Raw genomic sequence first — 27,193 nt, forward strand, 5'->3', positions numbered from 1 at the left:
GATCAGATGCTGGAAATGCGGCTGAGTCAGATCCGTACCAGGTCCGAGTACCCACAGGTTAAAAACAAATGAAGAGCAACAACTCAGATGGAACATTATGGTGAGTGCATAACTTCTTTTTTTTCAGTTATGAAGCAGAATAGCAATACTATGTGCTAAACAAAACAGTTGTGCACTGTAGAGAGCTTGCTTTCTGTAGACGGAGTCCTGTACTCCTGGAACAAACATCGAAATAAAAAAAAGTCTAAAACCTCTTTTATGGGGTTTAAGAAAACTCTTAGAGCATCTTCATAAAGAAGTAACATGCAATTGCCTTAAGGGCAATGTTTAACAGTAAAAACATCCACAGTTACAACATATTCATTCTCCAGCCCTTAGATGATCTAGTATTGCTAACTAATTGCTAATTATTGACACTTATATAAGTATTTTATGTTTAGCATAAGAAATTATCTTCTTTCCAACAGTTTACCACACTCCTCTTTCTTTCTATTCGTACTGCTGCAATCTGTATTTCTTTGAATGTCCTTTCAGTGTTGCATTTTGTTACCTCTTCATGGTTTTGTTCTGCTCTGTATTTTTATACCTGTGTGCATGGGCTTGGACCAGCCCATTTGCCTGATTATCAAATACACACACACAAACACACACACACATATATATATATATATATATATATATATATATATATATATATATATATATATACACACACACACAGAATTGAGAGGTATGACCCACTCACCCTTACTTGTCTATCCGTGTTGTCCGAGCACAGGAACATAGTCTTGTATTCAAATTCTGCATACAGACCATGGAAAGGAAAACGTAACCAACAGATCTATGCGACAGTCACACACAGAAGCAACATGTGTTTGTGACTGGATGCAAAGGGCATTCTTTAAGAACTCCCTTTAAAAAATGCTATGTAATTTTTTTTTTTTTTTTATTAAAAAAAAAGTGAATCCTCCAGCCAGTGGGTCCTAGGTGACATCCTTGGTCATCTAGTGCTGGATCCAGCAATGCATTTTGTTGGAAAGTGTGATTATATATAATTACGTAACAGTTGTATATAACCACAATTGTAGGCCATGAGGATTTGTTGTGTGCACCCTTGTGACTCATTGAACTTTGTATAGTGGACCGTGGTTGATGACGTGTTGATGATGCAGTGTTGCGGTTGGTGGCTGAGAATTCTTAGTCCTAATGCTAGGAGACTTGGAGCATGATACTTAGCCACCTCAGCATAGGTACACACAGTGGTATTGTGGTATGTATGTGTTCCATAATGAATGCACAGTGCAGTGAGGGGAAGACTTCTAGGTTAAGTACTTATATCTTTTCCAAACCTGAGTCATGCTGTGGGACCGCAAGTCTGTTTTGATAAGTATGAGACATTTAGTACATGGCCTCATAATGTCATGTGCTATTAGGCTGGTTACAGACGGGATAAGAGCTGACTGCAGTTCCATATTAGCCACAATGCGAGTATGCTTAATGATGTATGAATGTAATATAAGTTCTGTCTTAGCTGGAACAGTAATTACGTTACCTAGTAATCTTTTTTTCTGTCTTTAATTAGTGCAGCAGTACAGCGCTAAGACGAGAATGGTGCTGAGTCACCCAACAGCGATCACTAATGAACAGTCACACTTAAGTAGTGTAGTAGTAGGTGTACATGTTAAAATGTAGCTGTCTGCAAGAATGTCTAGTAGAATTTGTGCAGTGTAATGTATAAAATAAATAGTATGTACTTTAAATAGTGCCTAACTAGTGTAGTAGTACTGAAGCAATACATAGTATAAATGCGTTATGATATGTGCATTAAATAGAACTTAGTGTAGTATTCCTGCAGTAGTAAATCAAACGTGGTCTATGTACGTTAACTGTTGCTTAAATAACGTAGTATTACTACAGTTATAATTAATGTGTGATATATTCTGTTAACACATTATATGTACATTAAATGGTACTTAGAGTAGTATTACAACAGTAATTAGTGTAAGCACATTGATATGTGCATTAAATGATGCTTAGCATAGTTTTACTACAGTGATAATTAGTATAAACAATTTGTGGTATGTACATTAAGTAGTGCTTAAATAGTGTAGTATTGCTGCAGTTATTATACACTATATAAATTATTCAGCTGAGCCACAAAAGCATTGGTGTCGTAACTAATTTTAACAGTACAGATGCTGAGCAGTAGAGGTATGGATGCTATAGTTTATTAAATAGTGAAGTAGGAGAAAACCAATGTAGCAAGGTAAAAAAAATAAAAGGTGTAATACAGTTTCAGTTAATATATGCAGATATGTTACAGTAATGCAAGTTTGAATGTTAACATTTCTTGAGGACTACAGTTGTTGAAGAAGCAGTAATTTGAACACTCCTGAAAGTAGGGAAATAAATTGCCCTGTTATAGATGGGATAACACAGTACGTAGGTTTAGGTCTCATGAATGAGAATTTCAGAAAGACACCTACTGTCAACTTTATAATGTGGACTACCATGGTGTCGGGTGGTGGACAGCTCAGCTTACCTGAGGCAAAGTCATATAATACAGCAGAAATAATAGCAAGTCAAAAACAACCAACAGCCAAAGGAAACTGTCAGTGCCGGCTTACATTTAACAAATAATTGCTCAGAATAGTGCAAATTCTCCATGGTTTCACAACAGCAAACTTGCTAAACAGCTGAAAGCTTAAAAAGCTTGCAGGCAGCACTAGTGTCAGTACTAGTCTAGCTGTAAATGGGCAGTTCTCTGTTGTTTCAGGGATCTTTTCTGTAGTCACATCTAGTGAATCAGTTTTTTTAGGTGAGCAACATTGCACAGCTCTGTTCAAACAAGGGGAAATCTTTGTAATGCAGCAGAAATTATAACAGGGCAAAAACAGTCAACAGCTGATGGAAACTGAAAGCTAACAAATAATTGCTTTGAAGACTGCAAATTCCCTTCTGTTTTGAGGCAAAAATGTGCTAAACAGTTGACTTGAAATACTGGCAGGCAGCACAAGTCTTGGTACTTCCCTGGTCTGGAGAAGGGATCAAAGCTATAGTCGCTTGCAGTGAATTAGTCTTTTGAGTGAGCAGTGTACTGCAGTGTACCACAGTTCTACTGAAATATGCAAAACCTGCACACATGAGAGGGGCTTGCATTCTCCATGAGGAGAGTAACCAAATGTAACCGAGAGCTTTTCGGTGAGATGTTATTCTGCCTTTAACAGTAGATCCAACAGTTACCTTGTGACCTTTACAGCTTAAATTTTCCTTTTTTAAAATTACATTCATCAGTGGGTACCCTCTCCAGTATAGATTCTTAGATGATTTTACTAGCAGAACCAACTTCAAGGATTACTGCCTACCATCCAAATTGACTTCTTTCAGCTTTGGAAATTGTGGTTATGCTACTTGTCTTCCAGGTCACTTCTCCGTTACTCTGCCATGGATTGATCTATGGCCTCTATTTGTTCCCTAGGAAGCATCATCCAGGGAAGAAGGAGCCTTATGTTCTTCTCTTTTTCCCCTTGAGGACTCCATCACTAAAGATGTAATTTTTTCCCCTTTATTTGTGCACTGCCCATTGCTGAACTCAGAATCTTGTGCACCGTACAGCTCCACTGGTGCTATCACAGCTGGAGTGTGCTCTTAATGTGACCTGTCATCAGATAGGTACTCTCCATTGAAGAAATCCTCAAGGCTACAAGGTTTGATAAGCACCTTTCAGATGGACTTTTTTGCTATGGCTTACTTGGGATTTTACTGTATCCTGTAACTGCTCTTACATGCTATGCAGTAAAGCACAAGTGGGTATGCAATTGTGTGGTGAGGTGGCTGTCCTTGCTGTGTGTGATGTGTCTCACTTTTCCACCCACCAGTCATTCAGGCTGTTGCCTCTATAGACCACTGCCACCACTATTAATGTCATTGATGTAAATGTGTTCCCTGCCCCCCAAGGTGAGCTGGCATAGGTGCATACTTCCTGTTTGCCCTGTCATCCTGTTCTTCAGTGCCTAAGTCTCTAATAAGGCTTGTATAATGAAGGTTGCAGTGCAGGTGCCATCTCTCTGTGCCATGGAAAAAGTAATGGTAAATTTGTAAGCTCTCTTGGGTCTGACTGCATTATTAAAGACCTGGACAGTATTCTCCAGTCATGAATCCAACAAGTCATGATGAAGTGTGTTGAACCACAGTTCGATTTAAGGAAATTTGCATATCTTCTGATCATATGATACTATTTTTTCTTCTACTACTCGTAACTATTAATATAGCACAAATACTATACATACTGGTTGCACAAAACTATAACATTCCTGATTAGATACTATTTTATGCCTCTTTCCTCTACTGTTTTAGTACTCTACAATAAAAACCTTTTGTTATGTTACTTTTTGCTAAGTTGGTATTCTAGGGCAGAGTCTGAAAATTGTGCACTGGGATCACTGCTCTAGCCCTGTTAAGCCCTGTTTATATTTAAATAAGATAAGATATTTTGATAAACAGAGATTTAAAAATGTTTCTACAGGCACTCATTTGGTTTAATAAGGTATTTCTGGTTGTGTTGTGATGTGTATGCCTTGGCTATGGGGGGAATTGTTGATGTTCATCGTGTTTCACTGTTGCAGTCATTGCACTTGGGTTATCCTGCTGGCAGGCTATCCGCAGTCGGCCTGAACTCCAAAGTCCTGGTCCGGCGTCGGTTGCTGTTGCCTCTTCCCTGACGTCAGTGCACCAGGGGTATATAAGATGCAGCCGACGCCATTTTCTTCAGTCTTTCTTGCCGCGCTTTGCCCGAAGCAAAAGCAGTTCGCAAGTGACGGTCGGCCGGCTCCTGAGATTTTCGAAATTGAATTTCAGCTCCAAAGTCTTCAATAAAGCTAAGTAGCTGGTTGGGGAAACGTTTTCTTGCTCCAGACCGATGTCAGTAAAAGTTAACAATTGTATTTCTTGTGGGAAGCAAATACCTCATAAGGATTTTCATTCTTACTGTATTCCTTGCCTAGGCCCTGACCACGACGTTGCTAGTTGTCAGTTTTGTGCTAGATTCAACCAACGCACTATTAAGCTTCGGTTCGATTTTGCTTTACATTACTTTGGCCGAAGGTATAACTATATAATGCCGTCGGAACAACTGACGACTGGAATCCATAAAAAGCACAAGGACAAAGAAAAAGACAGGCATCCAAGGTCCAAAACCGACGACAAAGCCTCTTCTAGGCCAGTTACTGGTTCGCCGGTTTTCAGTGAGGCGCTTTTGCATCCCCTGACACCCGCTACCTCAGAGCCACAGGCTGCCTCCGACTCCCACATGGAGACAGCTAGGCCTCTGGAAACTCAAGGTATTGGGCCTACGGAAACAATTCCCTCAGATGGGTCCGGAGCCGCTGAGCAGGCATCAGCTTCTGAGGGTGTTTTCAGACCTACACAGCTTACTATCAAGACCACTTCAGCAGCCAAGGCAAAGTCTAAAACACCTTTAAAGGCAAAGAAACAAGTACAGCATTCTCCTGAACAGTCATCCATGCCAAAGAAACAGATGCTCAAAATGGCGGAAGACCTAATTACTTTGATCAGGGGTTCCCATCCCCCTCCTGATAAAAGGCCTATGCAAGGCACTGATTATGACTCCTCTGACCAGGTTTCTATTTCTTCTGATTCCTCTTCAGAACAGGGATATTCTCTTCCTCCCTATGAGGACTCTGATGCTGAAGAATCTATCCCTTCAGCCTCTCCTCCTGAGGACTACTCTTTTGGGGAAACCCTGCACACCATGAGGGAACATTTCCATTGGGAGAGCCAGGATTATTCAGAATCCAAGGAAAGGCTCAGACACTTTCTTTTATTGCCTCAGCACAGGCCTCTTGCTATCCCCCCCCTGTACTAGATATTGTTGATGATGTTTTTTCTGAATCCAGTTTGACTCCTGATTCTTTACCTCCTGCTCCAGTTAAGCCAGATATGTACTACAGGGTTCCAGATTCTCATAAATTTCTTTATAAAAACACTGCTGCTGATCCAGAAACTATTTCTCAGGGTCCCAAAGGGGTCAAGGCTTCCACTGCAAAGAACCCTGTTCCCTCTGATAGGGATTCTAGAGAACTGGACAGATGGGGGAAGAAAGTTTACACCTCTGCTACTTTAGCTGTAAGGGCTTTAAACTGCCAGTTTCACATGCTTAAATATCAACAATACTTAATGTCTTTGCTAAAACAGAAAATGCTTACAAGCTCTTAATGTCCTGAGAACAAGGAAATGCAGGATTTATTGCATGCAGCTGAACAAGTGGGAAAGCATACTTTGCAGTGTGGTTTTGATTCATTAGAGGCATCTTGCAGAGCTGCAGTTACAGGTTCTGTCATTCGAAGGCATGCTTGGTTAAAAGAACAGAGTTTACCTGATCATGTTAAAGCAAAATTATTAGATGCTCCATTACAGCATGATACTTTGTTTGGTGTTAAGGCAGAAGAGGTGTTAAAGAAAATGGAGGATAAAGCAAAATCAATGCAGATAGTAAAGGATTTCTTACAGGTTCAGCCACCTAGATTTAGCAGGAACTGGCCTACTAAAATTGGTCCTTTCCAGTATAAGACAGGCCACGAAGAGGCAGATACAGACGCCCAAGAGGCAGATCTCAGCCCCAAGGCTCATGCAGACCTAAACAATGGGGTGCTTCAGCCCCCAAAGGCGGAGAAGACAAATCACAACCTTATAGGAAACGGTCCCAATGACTTTCCCCTACAAATACCAAGCACTTACCTCTTGGCAGCACCCTTGGGGGGAAAACTAGCACTTTTCTCACAAAACTGGCACATGATCACCCAGGACAAATGGGTTCTGAATATTATTTCTCAGGGTTATAGGTTCCACTTTCACACCCTACCAAGGTCAAAAGGTATGCCAGACCTGCCACACAGTCAATGGGCAGAGGCACAAAACCAAATTTCTGCTCTCATGGATATGAGGGCTATTCAAAAAGTGCCACAGCAAGAGCAGGGGCAAGGATTTTACTCAAGACTTTTCTTGTTACCCAGAAAGGACAAAGCCTGGAGACCAATACTGGACCTGTTTATTCTAAATACTTTCCTGGACGTTCCAAAATTCAAAATGTTGACACTGCAGCAACTTCTACCCTTGCTGGTCAAGAAGGCTTGGCTAGTTACTTTGGACCTCAAAGAGGCATACCTGCATGTCCCAATCAGACAATCTTGCAGAAGATACCTCAGATTCATAGCTGGCTCAATGCAGTACCAATTCTCTGCACTGCCCTTTGGCTTCTCTACTGCGCCCAGGGTCTTCACAAAATGCCTGGCACCAGTAATTGCAAAAAAGAATTCAAATATTTCCCTACTTTTGGACTACTGCCCTATTCAAGCAGAGAGCAAGGACATTCTACTAAAGCATCTGGCGTTTGTAAAAAGATTACTAATTTGCCTAGGGTACACAGTAAACGGAAAGAAATCAAAACTAGTGCCCTGTCAAGAGATAATATTCCTGGGTGCAAGCTTAAATACAACTGCCCAGATGGCTTATCTCACGCCAGACAAGCAAAGGTAACTGACTCATTACTTTCAAATGATGGCAACAAAGACCCAGTTACCTGCAAGAAAAATTCTGCAGGCTTTGGGCTTCATGGCATCCTGCATCCTGCTAATTCCATATGCAATATGTTTGTATTCCATATGCAAGACTGCATATGAGGAAGCTACAATGGAATCTAAAAAGTGTTTGGACTCAACATTGCCACAGCCTGGAAACAATAGTAACTCTTATCCCCCGCCTGCAGCAGGAGTTTCGATGGTGGGCACTAGCCTGTCACCACAACAAGGGACAGCCTTTCACTTTACCCACAGTCAGGCAGACACTAACAACAGATGCATCAGATTATGCCTGGGGGGCACACATGGCAGGAAAATGCATTCAGGGTGCGTGGCCTGTGGACCAAATGCATCTTCATATCAATCAAAAAGAGATGCTAGCTGTACAGAATGCCCTGACAGCCTTCAAGGATCTACTACATCCAGGACAACTATTGCTAAAGACGGACAATACTACAGTTGTGTGGTACATAAACAAGCAAGGGGGCACGCATTCATACCCCCTCTGCAGGCAAGCCATGACTTTGTGGAACACAGCACTGACCTATCAAGTACATCTGCAGGCACAATTCCTGCCAGGAAAGAAAAATACTCTGGCAGACGAACTAAGCAGAAACCTCATGGACGCTCACGAGTGGAAACTCGATCCACAGGTCTTCAGCGTGATAACAAGGAAATGGGGATGCCCAGACATAGATCTTTTTGCCTCCCCTCACAACTGCCAACTACAGAGATTCTGCACAAGGACTTATCACTCACAAGCATGGAAAGTGGATGCTCTATCATTCAGCTGGAAAACCCTAGCAGTTTATGCCTTTCAACCACTGCCTCTCCTCCCTAAGGTACTCCTAAAAGTCAGACAAGAGCAGCCAAAAATGATTCTGATGGTCCCAGACTGGCCATGCCAGCACTGGTACCCATTCCTAAAGAGCTTGTCTCAAGGCCAAGCCTGGACTTTACCTCAAATTCCTCATCTTCTGACCCAACAAAACAATCAGATCCTGCACAGCCAACTCAGAACCTTAAATCTGGCTGCATGGCAAATAATATAGCCATTCAGAACACACCTCTCCCTAAAGCTGTTATGGATGTCATTTTGGAAGCCAGGAGGCCCAGCACCAGAAAATCTTATGCAGAAAAATGGAAGAGATTCTGTGCTTGGAACCAGGCACAAGGACTTGAACCACTTGTTCCAAATATTTCTCAGATTTTACAATACCTAACTGAGATGCTGAACAAAGGCCTATCCTTCTCATCAATTAAAATCCATGCCTCTGCCATTTCAGCTCATTACAATACGGAACCTCCTATTTTCTCACATCCACTACTAAGACAGTACCTCAGAGGGGCAAAAAACATAAGTCCCCCAAGGAGAGCACCGGTACCTACATGGGACCTCAACTTTGTCTTGTATAAGCTCACACTGCCTCCTTTTGAGCCAGCCAATACAGCTGATATAAAATTCTTATCATGGAAAACTGCTCTGCTCCTAGCAATAACTTCAGCAAGAAGAGTCTCAGAGTTACAGGCATTAATGGCAGTGGAACCTTTTATCATTTTTCATCCGGACAGGGTTTCTCTAAGGACAAACCCATCATTTATGCCAAAGGTAGTATCCAGTGTGGCTCTTAACCAAACCATTCATTTGCCAACATTTTATCCAAATCCCCAGAATAAAGGGGAGAGACGTCTGCACTCTTTGGACATAACCAGGCAGCTATGCTTCTACTTAGACAAAACAAAGGCTTTCAGAAAAACTGAGCAACTGTTTGTAGCATATGCTGCAGGATCACAAGGAAAGTCTATTTCAAAGCAGACTATTTCAAAATGGATAGGACACTGCATTCATTTCTGCTATGCACAGCATGGAAAATCAGTGCCTAAGAATATTAGGCCACATTCTATCAGGGCTGCAGCCACTTCAGCAGCCTTTCTCAGAGGAGTACCAACCAAGGAAATTTTGGAGGCTGCAACTTGGAGTTCAGTGCACACTTTTACCAAGCATCATCACTTACCTCTTTACTCTAAATCCAGAGCAGGCTTTGCCACTGCAGTTTTGCAGGGCCTTATAGCCTCTCTGAATCCTATTTAGACCCAGCCGCCCTACCTCAGCTTTGGGATTCAACCCAAGTGTAATGACTGCAACAGTGAAACACGATGAACATAGTACAGTTGTATACCTACCATAAATGTAGATGTTCAAGTGTATTCACTGTTGCAGTCCTGGTTACCCTCCCTCCATCCCCCTTTCTTTGCTGGGACTTATCTATACTTCTTTATCCTATACAGCCTATGTGGTGTACTTGCTTGTAGATGAAGGTATTGTTTTATTTTAGTGTATGTTTTTATAAGCGATATGTATTGCCTACCTTCTTGGTGGCACCTGACATCTGGGGCAAGAAAAACTGAAGAAAATGGCGTCGGCTGCATCTTATAAACCCCTGGCGCACTGACATCAGGGAAGAGGCGACAACAACCGACGCCGGACCAGGACTTTGGAATTCAGGCCGATTGCGGGTAGCCTGCCAGCAGGATAACCAAAGTGTAATGACTGCGACAGTGAATACACTCAAACATCTACATTTGTGGTAGGTACACAACTGTACTTTTTGTTTGGTCTCTTCTGGAAGTGGGACACCTGTTTGTCAAATGGGAGAATGGGGTCCTCCTACTCTTTGCTGAGTGTTAGAAGAAAGAATGAGTTGATGTGTGAGAGTAGGCTAAACTCTTTCACGTTATTCTTAGTAGTAGTACCAGGGCTTATACTTGGATCCCTTTATGGACAGTAAAATGCAATTTCAGTATTTCAGATTCTTCTTAGTGCAGCAGACCCTCAAAATGTAAGCCGAGGAAGTCCCACATGGTTGGGTGTTAGGTGGCTCCACAATGTGGTATGGCTTCTGGTCTGATCCCACTGGATCACCACACTTCTGTATTTTGTATTCCCTTGCAGTTTCATTTCATACACACATATATGTATGTGTGTGTGTGTGTGTGTGTGTGTGTGTGTGTGTATATATATATATATATATATATATATGTGTGTGTGTGTGTGTGTGTGTGTATATATTTATACATATTCGCACACACACACACTGCAATCATCTCAGATGATGTCTGGTACTTCAGTCCTCTTGCCTTTCGCCGTTATGGTTTTTATTTGCAAGTATTTTACTCATTTTGTGGTTGAAGCAAGAGCTGTGTGATTGGGGATCAAGGTCCATTACAGTCTGGATGTATAAGTTCAGCGTTATGTTTAATAATCCTACCTCCCTGGTATAACGTGTTATGACATAAGCACAAGTACATCTCATCACTTGAGGAAGACGTAAGACAATTTATCCAGTAGTTGTTTGAAAAATGCTCATTTGTGCTGTGTACTTGCTAGCATTTTTGCCTCCACTAGAAAGTGAATACATAGCAATATAGATAACACCCCATCACTGAAGGAATGAGACCTCCCTTGCACTGGTTTCAAACCCAGGTGACTTGCTGCATTGGTGTCTGTTGTGCCTGAAACTGAAAACTAAAGGTGATTAAAACTATAACCTGCACCATCCATCTAAACTATGTAAAATAATGCTCATAGTGCTGTAACAGAGTTGAATCATTTAATTCTTGTTTTGTTTTCGAACAGAGAGACCATGGAAGGCATTAGCACACAGAATCCAAAAGGTTTACCTTCTGTTATCCCAGGTAAGGTACCGCCACTGTAGTTTAATTTTATTTTGTATGGTCTCAGAATTAAAGTAACAGTTGCATCTGTTAGATGGTTACCTATATTTGTAAATTAGTAGTCCAAAAGTTCTCTCGCACAAGGAGAGGATTCTCTGATCATTAGGAGTGGAACTTTAGCCCCTTATTCACTGTATGTTGCAGTTTGGGAAAGGGATCAGCAAATGGAAAAATGAAAATTTTATGATGTTTAATGCATTAAACTGCTTTTATTTGGGTATAACAGGTTATGGGTTTAAAAAACATAACAGTTATAGGAAAATGGGTATAAATATATTTTTTTCATTTGTTAAAATACTTTCTGGACAGAGCTTTAATATGTTTCTAGTGGAGTTCATTGTGAAAGATGCACCCATATCTGCTTTGTCCCTTTGGCTATGACAGTTCTGTTTATTTGGATATTCTGACATGATCATATTATGAATTTCTATTGTCTGTTTTTAATGAGATTTCTTTTAGTAGGACAGTTTGACGTGGTAATGCTGACTTTACTCTGTGGAAGGGTGGACCATTGTCTGGCTTGTAATGCTTTTGACTTTACTCTGTAGAAGGTGGTAATGCTTTTGACCTTCCACTATAGAAGGTAGTAATGCCTTTGACTTTTACTTTAAAGAAAGCAAGACCATTGTATGACTTATGATACCTTTGTCTTTACTCTAGAAGGTTAGACCACTCCAGGGCTTGTAAAGCCTGGGACTCTGTTCAGTAGAAGGTGAGATCATTACCTGTCCATATTCCACTGAACAACAGTTGCTTCTCATTTTGCACTAATGCTGTGATTACGTCTCAACTAGGAGATCTCAGTTTCTTAACTGAAGTTCATAAGTTATTTTACATCATTCAGGCCTAAAGGCCAGCTAGGAATGCTGCTTTAAAAATTTGTAGATTATGTAATTTATTACACACCCACAAATCTAATTATTAAATACCTCTAAATTTCCATTTTCTATTGTATGGGTTGAAACTTTTCCAATAATATTATTAATCTTTGTGTCAAAAAAAGAATGTCTTAATGAATTTCTCATATTATTTGATGATAAAGTTCATACCCTTACGCTACTTGAAGTAGTAAGTGAATAAATCTTAATATCCAACATAGCCTGAAGGTTTCAGTCATGATAAATATTGTATATGTATATTTTTCCATGAACATATTTAAAATGAATAGTAAATGCATTTAAATTCCAACATCTCTCAGCATAACCTTCATCATTATGTGATGCAATTCTTCTTGCACACTTCCTTTGCACTCTTTCTTTCTGTTTTTACTCTCCTACCTTGTATATGCAAAAATGTTATGGTACATTAAAATTAATGTTGTGAATTTTAAATAAAATTGTCTGACTTTTCTTTGTCCTGGTACTAAGATTATTTAACTTGTAGTTTATTTTATACGTAGTTGTCTTGCATATTATATTAACTTGGATTAAAAAAGAGAAATTTGGGCTCCCTATTGAAATGTCAGCACTCGAATTGCCAAGTTTCAACAAGCCAAAAAGAAAAGATCGAAACTATGGGAGAAGAGCAAATATCAAGAAAATCACTCTTCACTGTTAAACTTCTTTTTTTTTTTTGCAGGGAGCAAGTTGCCTTCCACCCCAAGATGAGGGGGAAGCCTCCCATACCCCCAAACCTATATATACCAAATCCAGGATAGCAATAACTATTCTGTACCATAGAGCAGTACTGGTCACACCACTGTCTTTTACACCTAACTATTAGAAAGTGGAATATTCCGAAAAATGGCCATCTCCGGCTTAATACATGTGTGTGTATGTGTATGTCAATTTTCTTGGCCATTCAGTCTCTGTTTCAGGACTCAGTTCTAGCGAGTTGAGACATTTCAAATAGTTACCAAAATTTGATGTCATGGTTATCCCTAGAACTTTGTTTTGTGTTACTGTTTTAAGGTTCCTTTCATTCAAGTACACCAAACTATTAACAAATGGTTTGCCAAAATACATTGTTAGTATTATGAAAACTAAATTAGCCCATTCACTTGTTTTTATAAATTTTCATGTATTCAGTATTTTTATTTTGTGTTAATAAACCCTATTTAACAATCATTGGTGTACTTACTCAACCAACATAACTTTGATTTAGATATTGTAGAAAAAATGACATTAAACAGTAAGTGACCCAAAACAGATCCCTTTAGAACTCCAAAATTCACAGGCAAAGGTGTAGAATGATTGCCTTGTATGGTAACATAATGGATCTATTAGTTAGCCAAGATGTTAATCCATTTAAAGAGAAAAGGATTTATATTCTACTTCTGTCCTCTTGAGAGTATTTGTTGTCAGGCATCAATATTTCTGCTTAGCACTCCTCTGTTATCTTCAAATCACGTGCTTTTATCTGTTTAGTTATTGTATGAATTATGACTTGACATGTCTCAACCCCCTCTCTCATAAAAAATACATTTTCATGAGCAGTGAAACAACCAGTTTGTGGACCAGTCGTAACACACAAGTTGCTCTCATTTTGCTAGATGAACACTGATATCCACTGGTCAGCGTACTTACTAAATGCTTATTCTTTGTTGGGCTTCAGCTGTTATTACTGAAAAAGTTGTAGTTGACCTTTCAAGGCACTACTGGATGGTGGACTCTGAAGCTGACCAAAATGAAAGATAAGTTATGTGACTTCAAGCTTGAATAGTACCTTAGTTACCTTCAGTCTTAAAGTGTGGCAACTTTTGGATCATTTACTCATCTGTTTTCTTTACCCCAATTCATTCTAGGACTAGAAGAAGGAAGTATTTTTCTTCAAGGAAGTCACAAGGTATTTATTATTAAATTGAACCTCCTTCAGCAGATGGGGGCCTCCTAACAGGATTTGCAAGGTGTTCCAACCAAGGCTCAGTTTCCAAAGAACTTCCTCATTTTGTCTGTGATGGAAAGACCCTAAGGAAGTCATGCCAACATTCTTCAATTTATTTAGCCTTAGTTAAACAATTTGTTTGGCTTAGAGCTTACTCTCCTTTTTTGTATGCCTTGAGAAGAACAAAGTAGTTATTTTTACATCTTTTTGTCTGTCTGGTCAGCAGTCTGTCCTGTCTCATGAAGAAACCGTATGGACTCTTATTTGAAAGCTGTTTGTGCAGGCAGATATTGGCCAAGCAGCACAGACTCTTCATGTTTGTATACTCTAGGCCTGAACCACCAGTCATATCCTGTCTTTTCTTCCAGCAGCTCAGAGAAACAACCATAGCCTACTTTCAGCTCACTCTTTAAATCCTCCTAGATATCAAGAAAAAGTTTGTGGAAGATGTGAAATACTGGAAATCCTTTTCACCCTCAACTGAAAATAAGTAAACACTATTATTGGTCCATTCCGTTAAGAAAACTGGAGGTGGGTATCTCTGCCCAAAGTATAGTGTGTCAGTCATTCTGTCTTCACAGTGTCCTCAGCTGTAATCAGAACTGTCAGTTGTGTCCAGGATGTTTGTCTCCTGTTCTCTTTCACATTCTTGCTTCCTTTTGAGAAAAATGTTCAGCCCCTCACCTAGTTCACACAGAGTTCCATTTTGTCAAAAAAAAAACCTTTTCTGAGGGCCATCCCTTTTTTATATAAACATATTTTAGATGGGGAGAATAAAATATTGGCAGAAATCTCTTTTGCCATTTTTGTATTCATAACCATAGTTGTTCAGATATTGGGATCATTGTTCTAGAATGTCCTGTATCCTGTCTTTCTTTGGAGAGTTTAGGTTTTGTATCAAGGTGCACCATAGTGACAGACTTCTGGTTTGGTAAAGCTGTGCTAGCTACACTAAGCTTGAAAAAGATCCATTTGGATCACGCTTTATCCTCAGTAAAAAAAAAAAAAACAACATAAATTAATAAGTAAGTAAAAATCTGAGCTATAGGAAGCAGCTTGCTAAAATAATTGGGGGGAGGGGGTAATTGAAATTTGTGTTTATGATAACACACACACACACATGAGGATATGTTGCTTTGTCATAAGCAGCAGTGATCACAGTTAAAAAATCAAACCAAGCTCATTTAACACTCAAACTATCGCACACTAACATGTGTGGTCAACAGACACACATACAGTCAAACCACAGTCAAATGCACGAACATTTGAACCCTCACACATACACACACTAACACATACAAAACCACACACTCTGCTAATTAACTTTAACAACTCCAACATCACACAGTAGCAAGGAAAGAACATGTTCTGTATCCCTTCTGTACTGTGATCTCACATGAAGCAAAAGCTAGCACCTTTAGAACAAAAAACATTAAATGCCGTAATAAACACTGCATAAAAAAAGAAATCTTGACAAAAATTCAGACCTTACATCACCATGAGAATAACAGAAAAACATACATCCTAACTAGTAGGAAACACAAATACTTGTTATGAAAGAATGACTATTAATGTGTAACTGTCAGCAGTATGTACTGGCACAGTTCAACATGAACACTAACACTTTTAAACACTTCATCATTCGATACATCAGGAAACCACTCCAAACATTCGATGAGTTGTGCTCTTAATCCACTAAAGTGCACCCATAAATGTAAATCAGTATATAAATTCTGGATCGATATCTGTCTATATATGTATCGGTGTACACACACACACCCTTTATGTGTACTTTGAGGCACCTTGTGGTTTAGCGTAGGTACTGAATTACTAATGCCCTTTCTGTATATATTCAAAATTTCTTGAAACCCTTCTGGTAGTTGGGGTAGAGGTTCATGGAATATATTGGTAACTCATCATCATCTTTTTTCTGCTGTTCCCATTAGGGGTCGCCACAGCAGATCATCTATTTCCATTTCTTCCTGTCCTCTGCATTTGCTCTGTCACACCAACCACCTGCATGTCCTCTCTCACCACATCCATAAACCTTATCTTAGGCCTTCCTCTTTTCCTGTTACCTGGTACTTCATCCTTAGCATCTTTTTCCCAATATAATCAGCATCCCTCCTCAGCACATGTCCAAACCAACGTAATCTTGCCTCTCTGGCTTTGTCTCCAAATCTTCCAACCTGGGCTGACCCTCTAATATACTTATTCCTAATCCTGTCCACCCTCATCGCACCCAGTGCAAATCTTAACATCTTTAACTCTGCCACATCCAGCTCTTAACTCCTGCCTTTTGTCAATGCCACTGTCTCCAACCCATATAACATAGCTGGTCTCGCTACCCTCTTGTAGACCTTCCCTTTCACTCTTACTGATACTCGTCTGTCACAAATCACTCCTGACACTCTTCTCCACCCACTCCATCCTGCCTGTGCTCTCTTCTTCACCTCTCTTACACACTCACCGTAACTGTGTAAACTAAAAAAAAAAAAGAACCAAAGGCCCTCTTACAGCTGAGTTTCTTGCAGATGCTTTCAGCATGGGTGGGAAGCTTGTGAATGTTAGGCTGGGAATGCCTAACTGTTTCCTGATACTAAGCTGTCTTTATTTTATGTATGCCCTGTAGAGATGATCCTTCAGTTTAAACATGTGTGATTATAGTGAATACTGTCCCTGAAATGTATGATGTTATGTAGTCCAATCTCACCTACATTCTTACCCGTGAGTTCGGAGCTGAATGTCGGCTCCGACTCGGCCAAAACTTTTCTAGCTCGAAGTCTTTCTATTGACTGGGCTAAGATGGTATCCCATACTGCACTGCTCTATATCCCCAGATCTCGTTTGCCGCTCGTGTAGCTCGGACGTGGTCTCGCTCTTAGCTGTGGCTAAGTACCCTATTTCTTCTTCTTGAGAGAATTTATTACAAACAGAATGCTATTTTAATAGCTATTGTTCGTTTGGTATTAGTTTGTGAGAAAACTGTGCGTGTGTGTGATTGTTTCTGTGGTATCCCACTAGCTGTTCCAACGGGCTAGGCCCGTTTCAGTTAGAGGACCTAGTCTGTCCCCTTGCTTCCCTGTGTTTCAAACTTTCCGGTCTAAAATTGTTTAAATTAGAGGTTTTAATCCTATCCCCTCTATTGTGTGTGTCAGAGGATCGTTTGTTAGCGTTAGTTGTTAGTGGTAGTTTTTTTTCCCGTGCTAAGTGTGGTGTAAGTCTGGGACTGTTTTTCCAGTTGGACCGTACCTGTGATTTTTTTGTCTTGGTGATTGGTGGTAGTTGGTTACAATGTCTAAAGATTCTAAGGAGCACAAGCCCTCGGGCTTCAAGAAATGCTCAAAGTGTGTCTATAAAATGTCCATTACCAATGGACATTCTGTATATGTATATTGTCTGGGAGCAATCCATCTGCAGGAGTCTTGCAGCTTCTGTCATGCATTTAGTCCTAGGGTCCTTCAGGAAAGAAAGAATAAGTTGATTCTGAAGGGACCTTCGAAGAGGGTCTGGAATCTGCTTCCAGCTCTAAAGCTAAAACCACAAAATCAAAAAGAGGTCTCCTGCTCCTTCAGGCTCCTCGGAGCCACCGGAAAAAATAGCTAAATCAGCTTCGACATCCTCGGGGCCGCAGGAAGTGTCAGTGGTGATGGAACCAGCGTCGGCTCCAATCATTTTGGAACCTATTCGGAGCCGATCACCTAGTATTAGGCAAGTATCACCTGAGAGGCGATCTCGATCTCCCTCCCTGTCCTCCAAATCCTCCAGGACATTATCGGATGTGGACATCGATAGAGTGGTGCAGAGACTCCTTCAGTCACCTGTCTTGGCAAAATTGTTCTCTGCTCCGTCCCAGTCGGCTCCGGAGCCCATCCTGCAACCTACTTCGATACTTCCTCCTCCGAGCGCATTGCAGCCTTCAGAGCTGGAGTGCTCGGCTCCGTGTGATGTCTCCAGGTCGGTTCACATGGCCCCTCCTGGCTTATCGGTGCCGACGTCAGCTCCGACCCCGTCGGTGCCGTCCACGGGATTCAGGACTCAGGATTCTTCAGTCGGACCCGAGGGAGCGGCTTCGGGACATCTCTCGGTTCCTAGTCTCCCTGTCGGTGCTTTGGCTCGGGGAAGTCCGATTCCTGTCGTGACTTCGGAGGCTGGTTGCTCCTCAGACTCAGGGGGACCAGCCTTTGAGGCCATGCGGAGTGCACTGGCCAGATCTTCAGCGACATCATGCGGGTCAGTCATTCTGTCCCCTACCACTCCGGTGCGGGTCTCTGATCACCACCTATCTTTAGACAGCGGAGCCCCAAGGCCTCAGGGTACCCCCATGAGTGGTCCCCAGGTTTATGAGGGCCCCTCAGAGTGCTTGCCTGAGGGAGCCCCCTAGAAAGAAAATGTGCAAGAGGAAGCACATAGACTCCCAGGATGAGTCTCTCACCTCAGATACTGACCTCGAGTCATCCTCTGAGGATGTTTCTTTCTCTGACATCCTAGAGATCTTGAAACAAAGAGGTGACTGGCCGTCCAAAGCCCCCTCCGAGGAGGAGTCGGTCTTCCTGAAAGCCTTTGGTGCTCAGCCCTCCGCCTTCTGGGTGTCTCCACCCTTCGATGAGCTCCTGGATTTGATTTGTCAAAGGGTGTGGGAGAACCCTGACTCTGTGGAACCAGTCCCAAGGAGATCCAATAAATTTCTGTCTGCTCCCCCAGGTAAGGAATTTCTGTCCAAGGGAGTCCCTGTGGATGCCATGGTGGTGACCGCGGCCACTCAGAAGGAATTAGCCAAGACTTCTTCCACCGTCCATCCTCCTAACAAGGAGTCTAGGACTATTGACCGGTACGGGAAGCGTACCCTCTCTTCAGCAATCTTTACCTTACTATTTATCTCACTTTACATGGCTCCAGAGAGATCGCCTCAAGGAGCTTAGAGATACTCTCACGGGTAACGTTTCTGAGGCGGTGACCCAGATAGATGGTTAACGCCCAGATGTCTACCCTCAATTCCATCGTTAACTCCTCCATGAGGCTGATTTCATATGCAGCCGAGGGAGCAAGTAGGGCAGCAAGCTCAGGAGTTGCCCTTAGGAGACGGGCCTGGATGCGCCTTTGTCATTTCGCGGAGGCCTTCAAGTCTTCATTCACTGATGCCCCCTTTGATGGTTCCTCTTTGTTCGGAACCAAGGTGAAAGACACCCTCACCAGGTGATCGCAGGAGTGAAAAACTCTGTCTGCTGTAGGGGTCCATTTTTCCCTTCTCTCTAGGCCTTATCCCAAGGCCCATGTGGTTCAAGAAATCACAGAGGTTTTTTCCCGGTGCACAAGGTAAGCCCTCTTCCAGAGGCAGAGGAAGGTGGGGGGTTATTCAGGGGGACGCCGCCCTAGAGGCAAAGGAGGCCCGCACAACTCGGGAGACCGCGATTCCTTTTGCGGTTCTCCCTACTGTCGCTCCTGATGGGAGGCCCGACTGTGCGTTTCCGGAGTCAGTTGGGGGTCAAATATCATTATACCCGGAGGCCTGGCAAGACATTACCCAGGTCCAATGGGTTTTACGAATATTTTCTGGAGGTTATGTCATTCCCTTTTCGTCAGACCCCCCTCCGGTCAGAAAAATCCCGGATGTTCCACCCAGTCAAAGGGATTACGCAGCTTCAGAAATTTCAAAGCTGCTAGAAAAAGGAGCCATCCAACATGTCCCCTCAGACCAGATCGGATTAGGGACTTGCTCAAGATTCTTTTTGGTGCCGAAAAGAACAGGGGACCTGAGACCCATATTAGATCACAGCCGATTGAATAACCATGTACAAAAGTCCAAGTTCCGAATGGTCACATTGGAGTCTGTTCTCCCAATGTTGGGAAAAGAAGTATGGATGTGCTCCATTGACCTCAAGGATGCTTACTACCACATCAAAATGGACAGGGCATCCAGGAGTCATCTATGCTTCCGGCTGGGAGCCAGTCATTTTCAGTTTCGAGCCCTGCCCTTTGGTCTCACCACAGCCCTCAGGGTGTTCACCAAATGCATGGCAGTGGTGACTGCTCACTTGAGACGTCAAGGATTCCAGGTGTTTCCATATCTGGACGACTGGCTCCTCACTGCCACCACCAGGCATCTACTAATTCAGACCAGGGACGCCACTATAAATCTGTGTCAACAGTTGGGCATAACATTGAACTGGGAAAAATCTGCCTGGTTGCCCTCACAGCGTGTCACTTTTATAGGTGCAAAATTAGACACCGTCCTCATGCGGGCATTTCTACCACAGGAAAGAATCAGATCCCTACAACAACAAGTTCTCGCCCTGCTCCCTCTTAGAAGAGCGAAGGCAAGATGGGTTCTCCAACTCCTGGGGACTATGGCTACGACGATTATCTTAGTCCCTTTAGCGAGGTTACATATGAGGCTCCTTCAGTAGCTTCTCTTTGCCCAGTGGTCTCTTCAGCGGCTTCCACTTTCTCACCCTATTCTACTCACGGACAGGTGCAAACAGGATCTCAGTTGGTGGCTTCGCACCGACAATCTGGACACGCGAAAGCCCTTCGTTTCACCTGCCCCAATAGCCACGGTGACCACGGATGCCTCCCAGATTGGGGGGGGGGGCATTATCTAGGCAGGACAGTCCAAGGCATGTGGAAGAGTACGAGATGCGTTTGCATATCAATGTCCTGGAGATGAGAGCGGTGCTACTTGCGTTGCAGGCACTTCAGAGCTTTCTCCCTCTCGGGACTATTGCAATCCACTCGGACAATATGTCATTGGTGTGGTATCTGAACAAGCAGGGAGGAACCAAGTCATATCCCTTGTGCAGAGACGCCATGCGAGTGTGGCAGTGGGCAGTGTCTTCCCAACGTTTTCTGGTGGCAACGCACATTCCAGGGAAGTCCAACGTAATTGCAGTCAGGCTAAGCAGAGCTATTCTGATGCCTTACGAGTGGTCCCTGAATTGTCAAGTTGCGGAACGGATCTTCCACAGGTGGGGTCAGCCTTGCTGCGACCTTTTTGCCAGCCCCCTCAATGCCAAATGCAGCAGCTACTTCACGTTGATTTCCCCTCAGGGGGAGTCACCCAGGGACACTCTAGTCCACGATTGGCCCTCTGGTCTACTGTATGCCTTTCCTCCGGTCCCCTTGCTGTCAAAGGTTATTCAGAAAGCGCAATCCTTGGGAAGCAGAATGATTCTGATTGCCCCACACTGGCCTCGTCAGGTTTGGTTCCCCTTTCTCCATCCCTACCTCGTGGACGCTCCTTGGATTCTGGACCCACAACCAGACTTACTGACACACATGTCAGTGCAGCTCCATCCCTCTCTGCGGACCCTCTGGTTGACAGCCTGGCTACTCCACTTCGGTCATTAGTTAGGCTTCATCATTTCTCACCGGAGGTCGTTCATATTTTATCTTCCTCGCATAAGCCCTCGACCAGGAAGATTTATTCCAGCAAATGGAAGAGATTTTCAATTTGGGCTCATACCCAAGGGATTGACCCTTACACGGCTCCAATTACATCTGTTTTGGAGTTCTTGTCTATGCTTTTTCACCAGGGCTCAGTGGCCGCCACCATTAATGTCCAATTGGTGGCAATTTCTACCTTTCATGTCGCTAATGAGCCTAGTCTGATGGCTCACAGACTCTGTAAGGCTTTCCTGAAGGGCACTCTGTTACTCCGTACTCCGGTATCGGAACCTGTCATGCCTTGGGATTTAAACTTTGTTCTACAGGCTCTTACTTCATTACCCTTTGAACCTGCAGCTACTTGTGATTTAAAATTCTTGACCTGGAAGACTGTCTTTTTAGTAGCTATCACATCAGCCAGATGCGTTTCAGAGATTGCCCTATCAATAAAATCCCCATACTTGATTTTTCATAAGGACAGGGTTTCTCTCAGACCGAACCCCTCTTTTCTTCCCAAAGTGGCATCAATCAGTAACCTTAATCAATCCATTAAATTGCCAATGTTTTTTCCCCAGTTCACAAACAAGGCAGAATTCAAATTCCATCAGTTGGATGTACACAGACAATTACATTTTTATCTGCACAGAACGAAAAACCTCAGAAAATCTGATCAATTGTTGGTTTCCTTTTCGGAAAACAGAATGGGGTCTCCTGTTTCCAAAGTCACTCTGTCCAGATGGATCTCCAGCTGTATTTCCTTTGTTTATTCCTCAGGGGGTAAGGATTTACCATTCCCTGTGAAGGCAAACTCCACTCGGTCTGTATCTACATCTACAGCCTATCAGGCCAGATTATGGATGAAATTTGTGCTGCGGCTACTTGGGCATCTCCTCACACTTTTGTTACTCATTACAAGATGGATGTGGTATCTAGGGGCACGTCTTCCTTTGGTTCCACTGTGCTCAGGAGTATTTTCCACTGAGCCTCCCAGGATTTAGGTGCTGGAGACGCTGTCCCACGGGTAAGAATGTAGGCGAGATTGGACTACATAACATCAAAAAGTTATGTACTCACCATAACGTTCGATGTATGTAGTCCATCTCACCTCACATTCTTACTTACCCCCCTCCTTCCCCCTTCCTGGAGGATCTGGAGGTTAGGACTGGTTTTCAGAGCTCCCTTCACTCTTGGTTTGTTCTTCCTTTCCTTGGATGTTGTTATGCATGGAAAATGAGTGCTGGTATTCGCAGCAAACTAGATCTGGGGATATAGAGCAGTGAAGCATGGGATACCATCTTAGCCCAGCCAATAGAAAGACTTCGAGCTAGAAAAGTTTTGGCCGTGTCGGAGCCGATATTCGGCTCCGAACCCACGGGTAAGAATGTGAGGCGAGATGAACTACATACATCGAACGTTATAGTGAGTACATAACTTCTTGTTCTGTCTCTTATGTCCATGGTCTTAGTATTTTGGTCATTAGTCTGACCTTATGAATGTACAATAGATGAGGATGGTAGCATGAATACTGAGAGAGAGAGAGATGCTTGTACTGAGTTCAGTCTCTCCACTGTCACACATTGCATGCATACTGTCAGTACTATACCCATCCAGTTCTTAGGCTGCCAGACTTCTCTGCCTTCACCTGACAAGCAAGACTTTTGAGCCAGCTGTTCGTGTCTCACCTGCAGAAAGCAGTGCACTGCCTGACAGAAGACAGTCATGACCTCTTATTTAGAACCGCTGATTTTCATCCTGGTTTCTTCACCCTCATCAGCAAATTCCTCCACTGAATTCTGGAGGTTATCCCTGTAAGGCTGGGAAGAATATCTTCATACAGAGGGCAGTGATGCTACTTAAATATGTAAGATTTATTGAATAGTTAAAAAAAAGTTGTTTAGCTTTAGGTCATTCAGCTTCAACCAAACCACATAAATTTAGTAAGTGTTATGGCATAGACAGTCTTTGAGTTTATGAGATTTTGTCAGTATTTCCCTGCAGAGACTCATCTTGTAATCTTTTCTCCTATTTAGACTGCTACAAAAGATTTTACAAGACACTAGGGTCTTCCATCTTATTATCCAAGGCAGTTTTGAAAATATTTAAATTATGGCTGGTAGCTGAGATTGCCTCCAGGGAGGTTAAGCTCTTACATACATACATACTGTAGCTCAAGTTGTTTTTTTAAACATTCTTTTCATATCTTTCACACCTATGAGCCATCATCCTTCCTCTTCTTTCTGTCATCCATTCATGCCCTGTAACCATAGCTCTCAACAGGCTAGATTTTCACAGAATGTCCGGATTTTGACCTCACATTTTTGCTTTGTTCTAGGACAATGTGCAGTTTTCTGGCAAATCAGTGAGGATTGAATTCACTACAAAATGATAGACATTTGAGTTTCAGGCATCTTATCCATCAGAAAATGCATGGTAACACAAAACCTTTTTATTCTATCAATTTCTAAGTTTATAAGAGCAATATTTAAAATTTGTCCCTATTTTTGGGCCTTTGTCCCCCCATTATTTTTGGATTTGTCCAGATTTCTTGTGCTAAGAGGTTGAAAGGTATGCCTGTAACCCTATACCTCCTGTGGTATACATCTTCCAGTTACCATCAAAAGTGACCTTTGTTGCCTTACAACTGTAGATCTCTGAGAGCATGTAATCCAGCTGTCTCAGATGCCCTCCCATGTTTGACCATTGGATATGAGAAGGCTTCCTGAGGTGCATTCATTTTCATGTCCTTTCTCAGAGATTACTGACAGAAAAGAACTGAGGGCCCCTGAACTGCATTTCTCTCATCGCCTTCCTGAGAGTCTGTAAGCTTCCGAGGAGATTGGAAGGGCCCTCGCCGTGCCAAAAAGTTTTTCTACCTGATTCGCACTCCCTCTTTTAAACATTCTTGTTTTCCCTCATTTAGTCTCCACTGAGTTTAGGATTTAAATCCTAAGCATTCATACTTGACCCCTTGCAAACCTCTTAAGAAGAATTGCGGGTAGGGGGATGTGGTGACCTGCCATACTGCAGCTGATTGAAGGCATTTTTGCTGATGGTTTAATTTCTGTAAGTGACCTAGCATGCAGGATGTCAACACATAGTTGCTTAAGTGCTACCCACGTACACACACACTTAATTCACTGTTATCTACCTATGTGCCACTTGCTAATCCTTTAGTAAAATCAGGGAATGCAGAAGCTGATTGAATTCTCTGACCACCTTCCCTGCTGGTAAAAGAGCAGACCATTGATGACTTATTCCCACCTATACACCCCTTAAAGACACACACAGAACTTCAGTGCTGACATTTGCAAATGAGCTTTCTTACTCGGCACTGTACACTCAAACTAGGCTTTTTATTTATTTATTTATTTTTTTTAAAGTAGTGCTTGGACTTATTGGCTAAAATGCTGTGCAGTATGCACTATGCAATCCTTCACTTCCCTGAAGCATTTGTTGAATTTTTACATTTTTTAAACTTGTACAAACGAAAGTAAGATGAAGGATATGTTGGCTGATGAACAATATTCTAGGTAAGTTACACTTTTTAAAGTTTATAATGAGATTAATAGTAAAAAAATAGAATTAGATATTTATTTTCAGCTAAATAGATAGACAAGAATTTATATGATTTTCTTCTTTATAAATAAAGTAACAATACCAGTTATAGTGGGTCTACCTAAACTACATAAAGATCCTGTAAATCTGCCCTTGAGACCAATAGTGTCAGGACAGAATTGGTGCATTGAGGCTATGTCGGTTTGTGTTGAAAAGAATTTGAGGGCTGTCATTAAGTTCAACAACCACATTTTACAGGACTCCAGGCAGTTTTTACAGAACTTCTGCAGCTTCACTCATGCTAATTTTAAAATGAATGAGTGGTATTTGGTCACACTAGATGTCCAATCACTTTTTACAGTTATCCCAAATAATATTGGGTTGGAATGGATGAGAAAGTTTTTATGTAGTACAAGTCACTTTAGTGTTGATAAAATAGAATTATGTAGTTTAGCAGAAATTATATTATATAATAATATTTTTTGTTTAATGGGAATTATTACATGCAGAGGGATGGCGTAGCTATGAACACATTGTGTCCCAATAGCTACACCAACCTCATTATGTTAATATGGGAATTGGACTATGTTTTTAGAAGTCCTTATAACACACACATTTTGTTTTACAGGAGGTTTGTGGATGACCTTTTTATGATTTGGGATGGAACAAATGAGCTAGTGGATTTTAAGTATATAAATAATAGTACTACATTTCTTAAGTTTACTGCAAATTCTTCTGATAGAGATTAGTATTCTTGATGTATTTATTAAGATTAAACAGGAGGGTGAAACTGACACTATGTTATATGGAAAGTCATGCTACAGAAGTCATTTTTTTACATCATAGTAGCATGCGTCCACGTCATGTCTTCAATAATATTATTGAAGGTTAAGGTCTAAGGGTCTGCTGAGTGAATGCTAATGATGAAAATTTCTTGAAAGAAATAGAAGGCTCGAAAGAAAAGTTTGTAGCAAGGGGGTATAGTAAACGTAAGGTACATAATACATTGGATCATGTAGTTAAAAGTAGAAAAGGTAAAGGTAGACCACATTTTTCATCTAATCCTCCTACACTTAGATGTAGGCAGGTTAACACTAGATGCAGAGTACCAGTAACATTTTCTAAAGGTTCTGATCGTGTTGTTGATATAATTAGAAAATATTGGCCCATCAAGACCACACATCTAGAGTTAAAGGATGTAGTAGGTGAATATCCTAGTTTTGCGTACAAGAAAATTAAGTCTTTAAAACAAATGTTATGTTATCCCAGAAAGCTTACAAATGGTGAATCTGCCAGTAAGGATAAGATAGGTGACAGATTTGTCACCAGACCGTGTTGCTGTTGTAACTATTGTGACTGTATTGCTAGCTCTGGAGAGTTCTGGCACCCAGATCAGGATAGAAGATTTACTTTTAATGTTTCAGCTACCTGCAGTAGTATACATATAGTATACCTAGCATACTGTGTTGTATGCAAAACGTTCTACATAGGCAAGATGGACAGAGTCCTTAAGGATCATATAAGGGAACAATTATGCAGTATTAGAAATGGCTCTATGAATAATGCTTTCTGTAAACATGTAAAATAAACCTCCATTGCACACAAGTTTAATTTTTTAGTTATAGGCAAAGTGGAAGTTAGTCAAAGAAGGGGTGATATATGAATTGCCACTGAATGCTTTGAAAGTAGATTAGACTAAGAGCTGATTCCTGCTCTGGTCTAAGTGACAAAGTCCCAATTAAACCTATGTTAAAGGCACGTCCAGTTTTTAGATAAGTTGTTAGTTATTATGGTGTTATTTAAATTTATAGTGTTATTTGAGTATCTAACTACATGGATTTTGCAGTTTATATGCTGTATAGATGTCTATGTTTTCGCATGGATATTTTTAATGTATGATGCTTAATGTGACTTGTACTTTACATATATATATATATATATATATATATATATATATATATAGATATATATATATAGATATATATATATATATATATATATATATATATATATATATATATAGATATATATAGATATATAAAATATAACCGTTGAACTTCAGAAGAAGATGGAATAGAAATAAAATAAACTAACTTCTATAA

The 27,193-nt window shown here is 41.4% G+C and overlaps 1 protein-coding gene across 3 annotated transcripts in view; it reads left to right on the top strand.

Annotated features, from left to right (window-relative positions):
• Nucleotides 1–27,193, top strand: part of EIF2AK4 (eukaryotic translation initiation factor 2 alpha kinase 4) — a 3,701,979-nt gene that overhangs the window by 3,196,293 nt on the left and 478,493 nt on the right. For all 3 annotated transcript variants that reach the window (XM_044073832.1, XM_044073831.1, XM_044073833.1), the window contains one exon: nt 11,233–11,291. In XM_044073832.1, the coding sequence (XP_043929767.1) occupies nt 11,233–11,291 (59 nt within the window). The remainder of the gene's footprint in view (nt 1–11,232; nt 11,292–27,193) is intronic.

This window comes from Protopterus annectens, chromosome 6.part0 (genome assembly GCF_019279795.1).
Source record: "Protopterus annectens isolate FY-2018-M chromosome 6.part0, PAN1.0, whole genome shotgun sequence".
NCBI classification, from domain to species: domain Eukaryota; kingdom Metazoa; phylum Chordata; order Ceratodontiformes; family Protopteridae; genus Protopterus; species Protopterus annectens.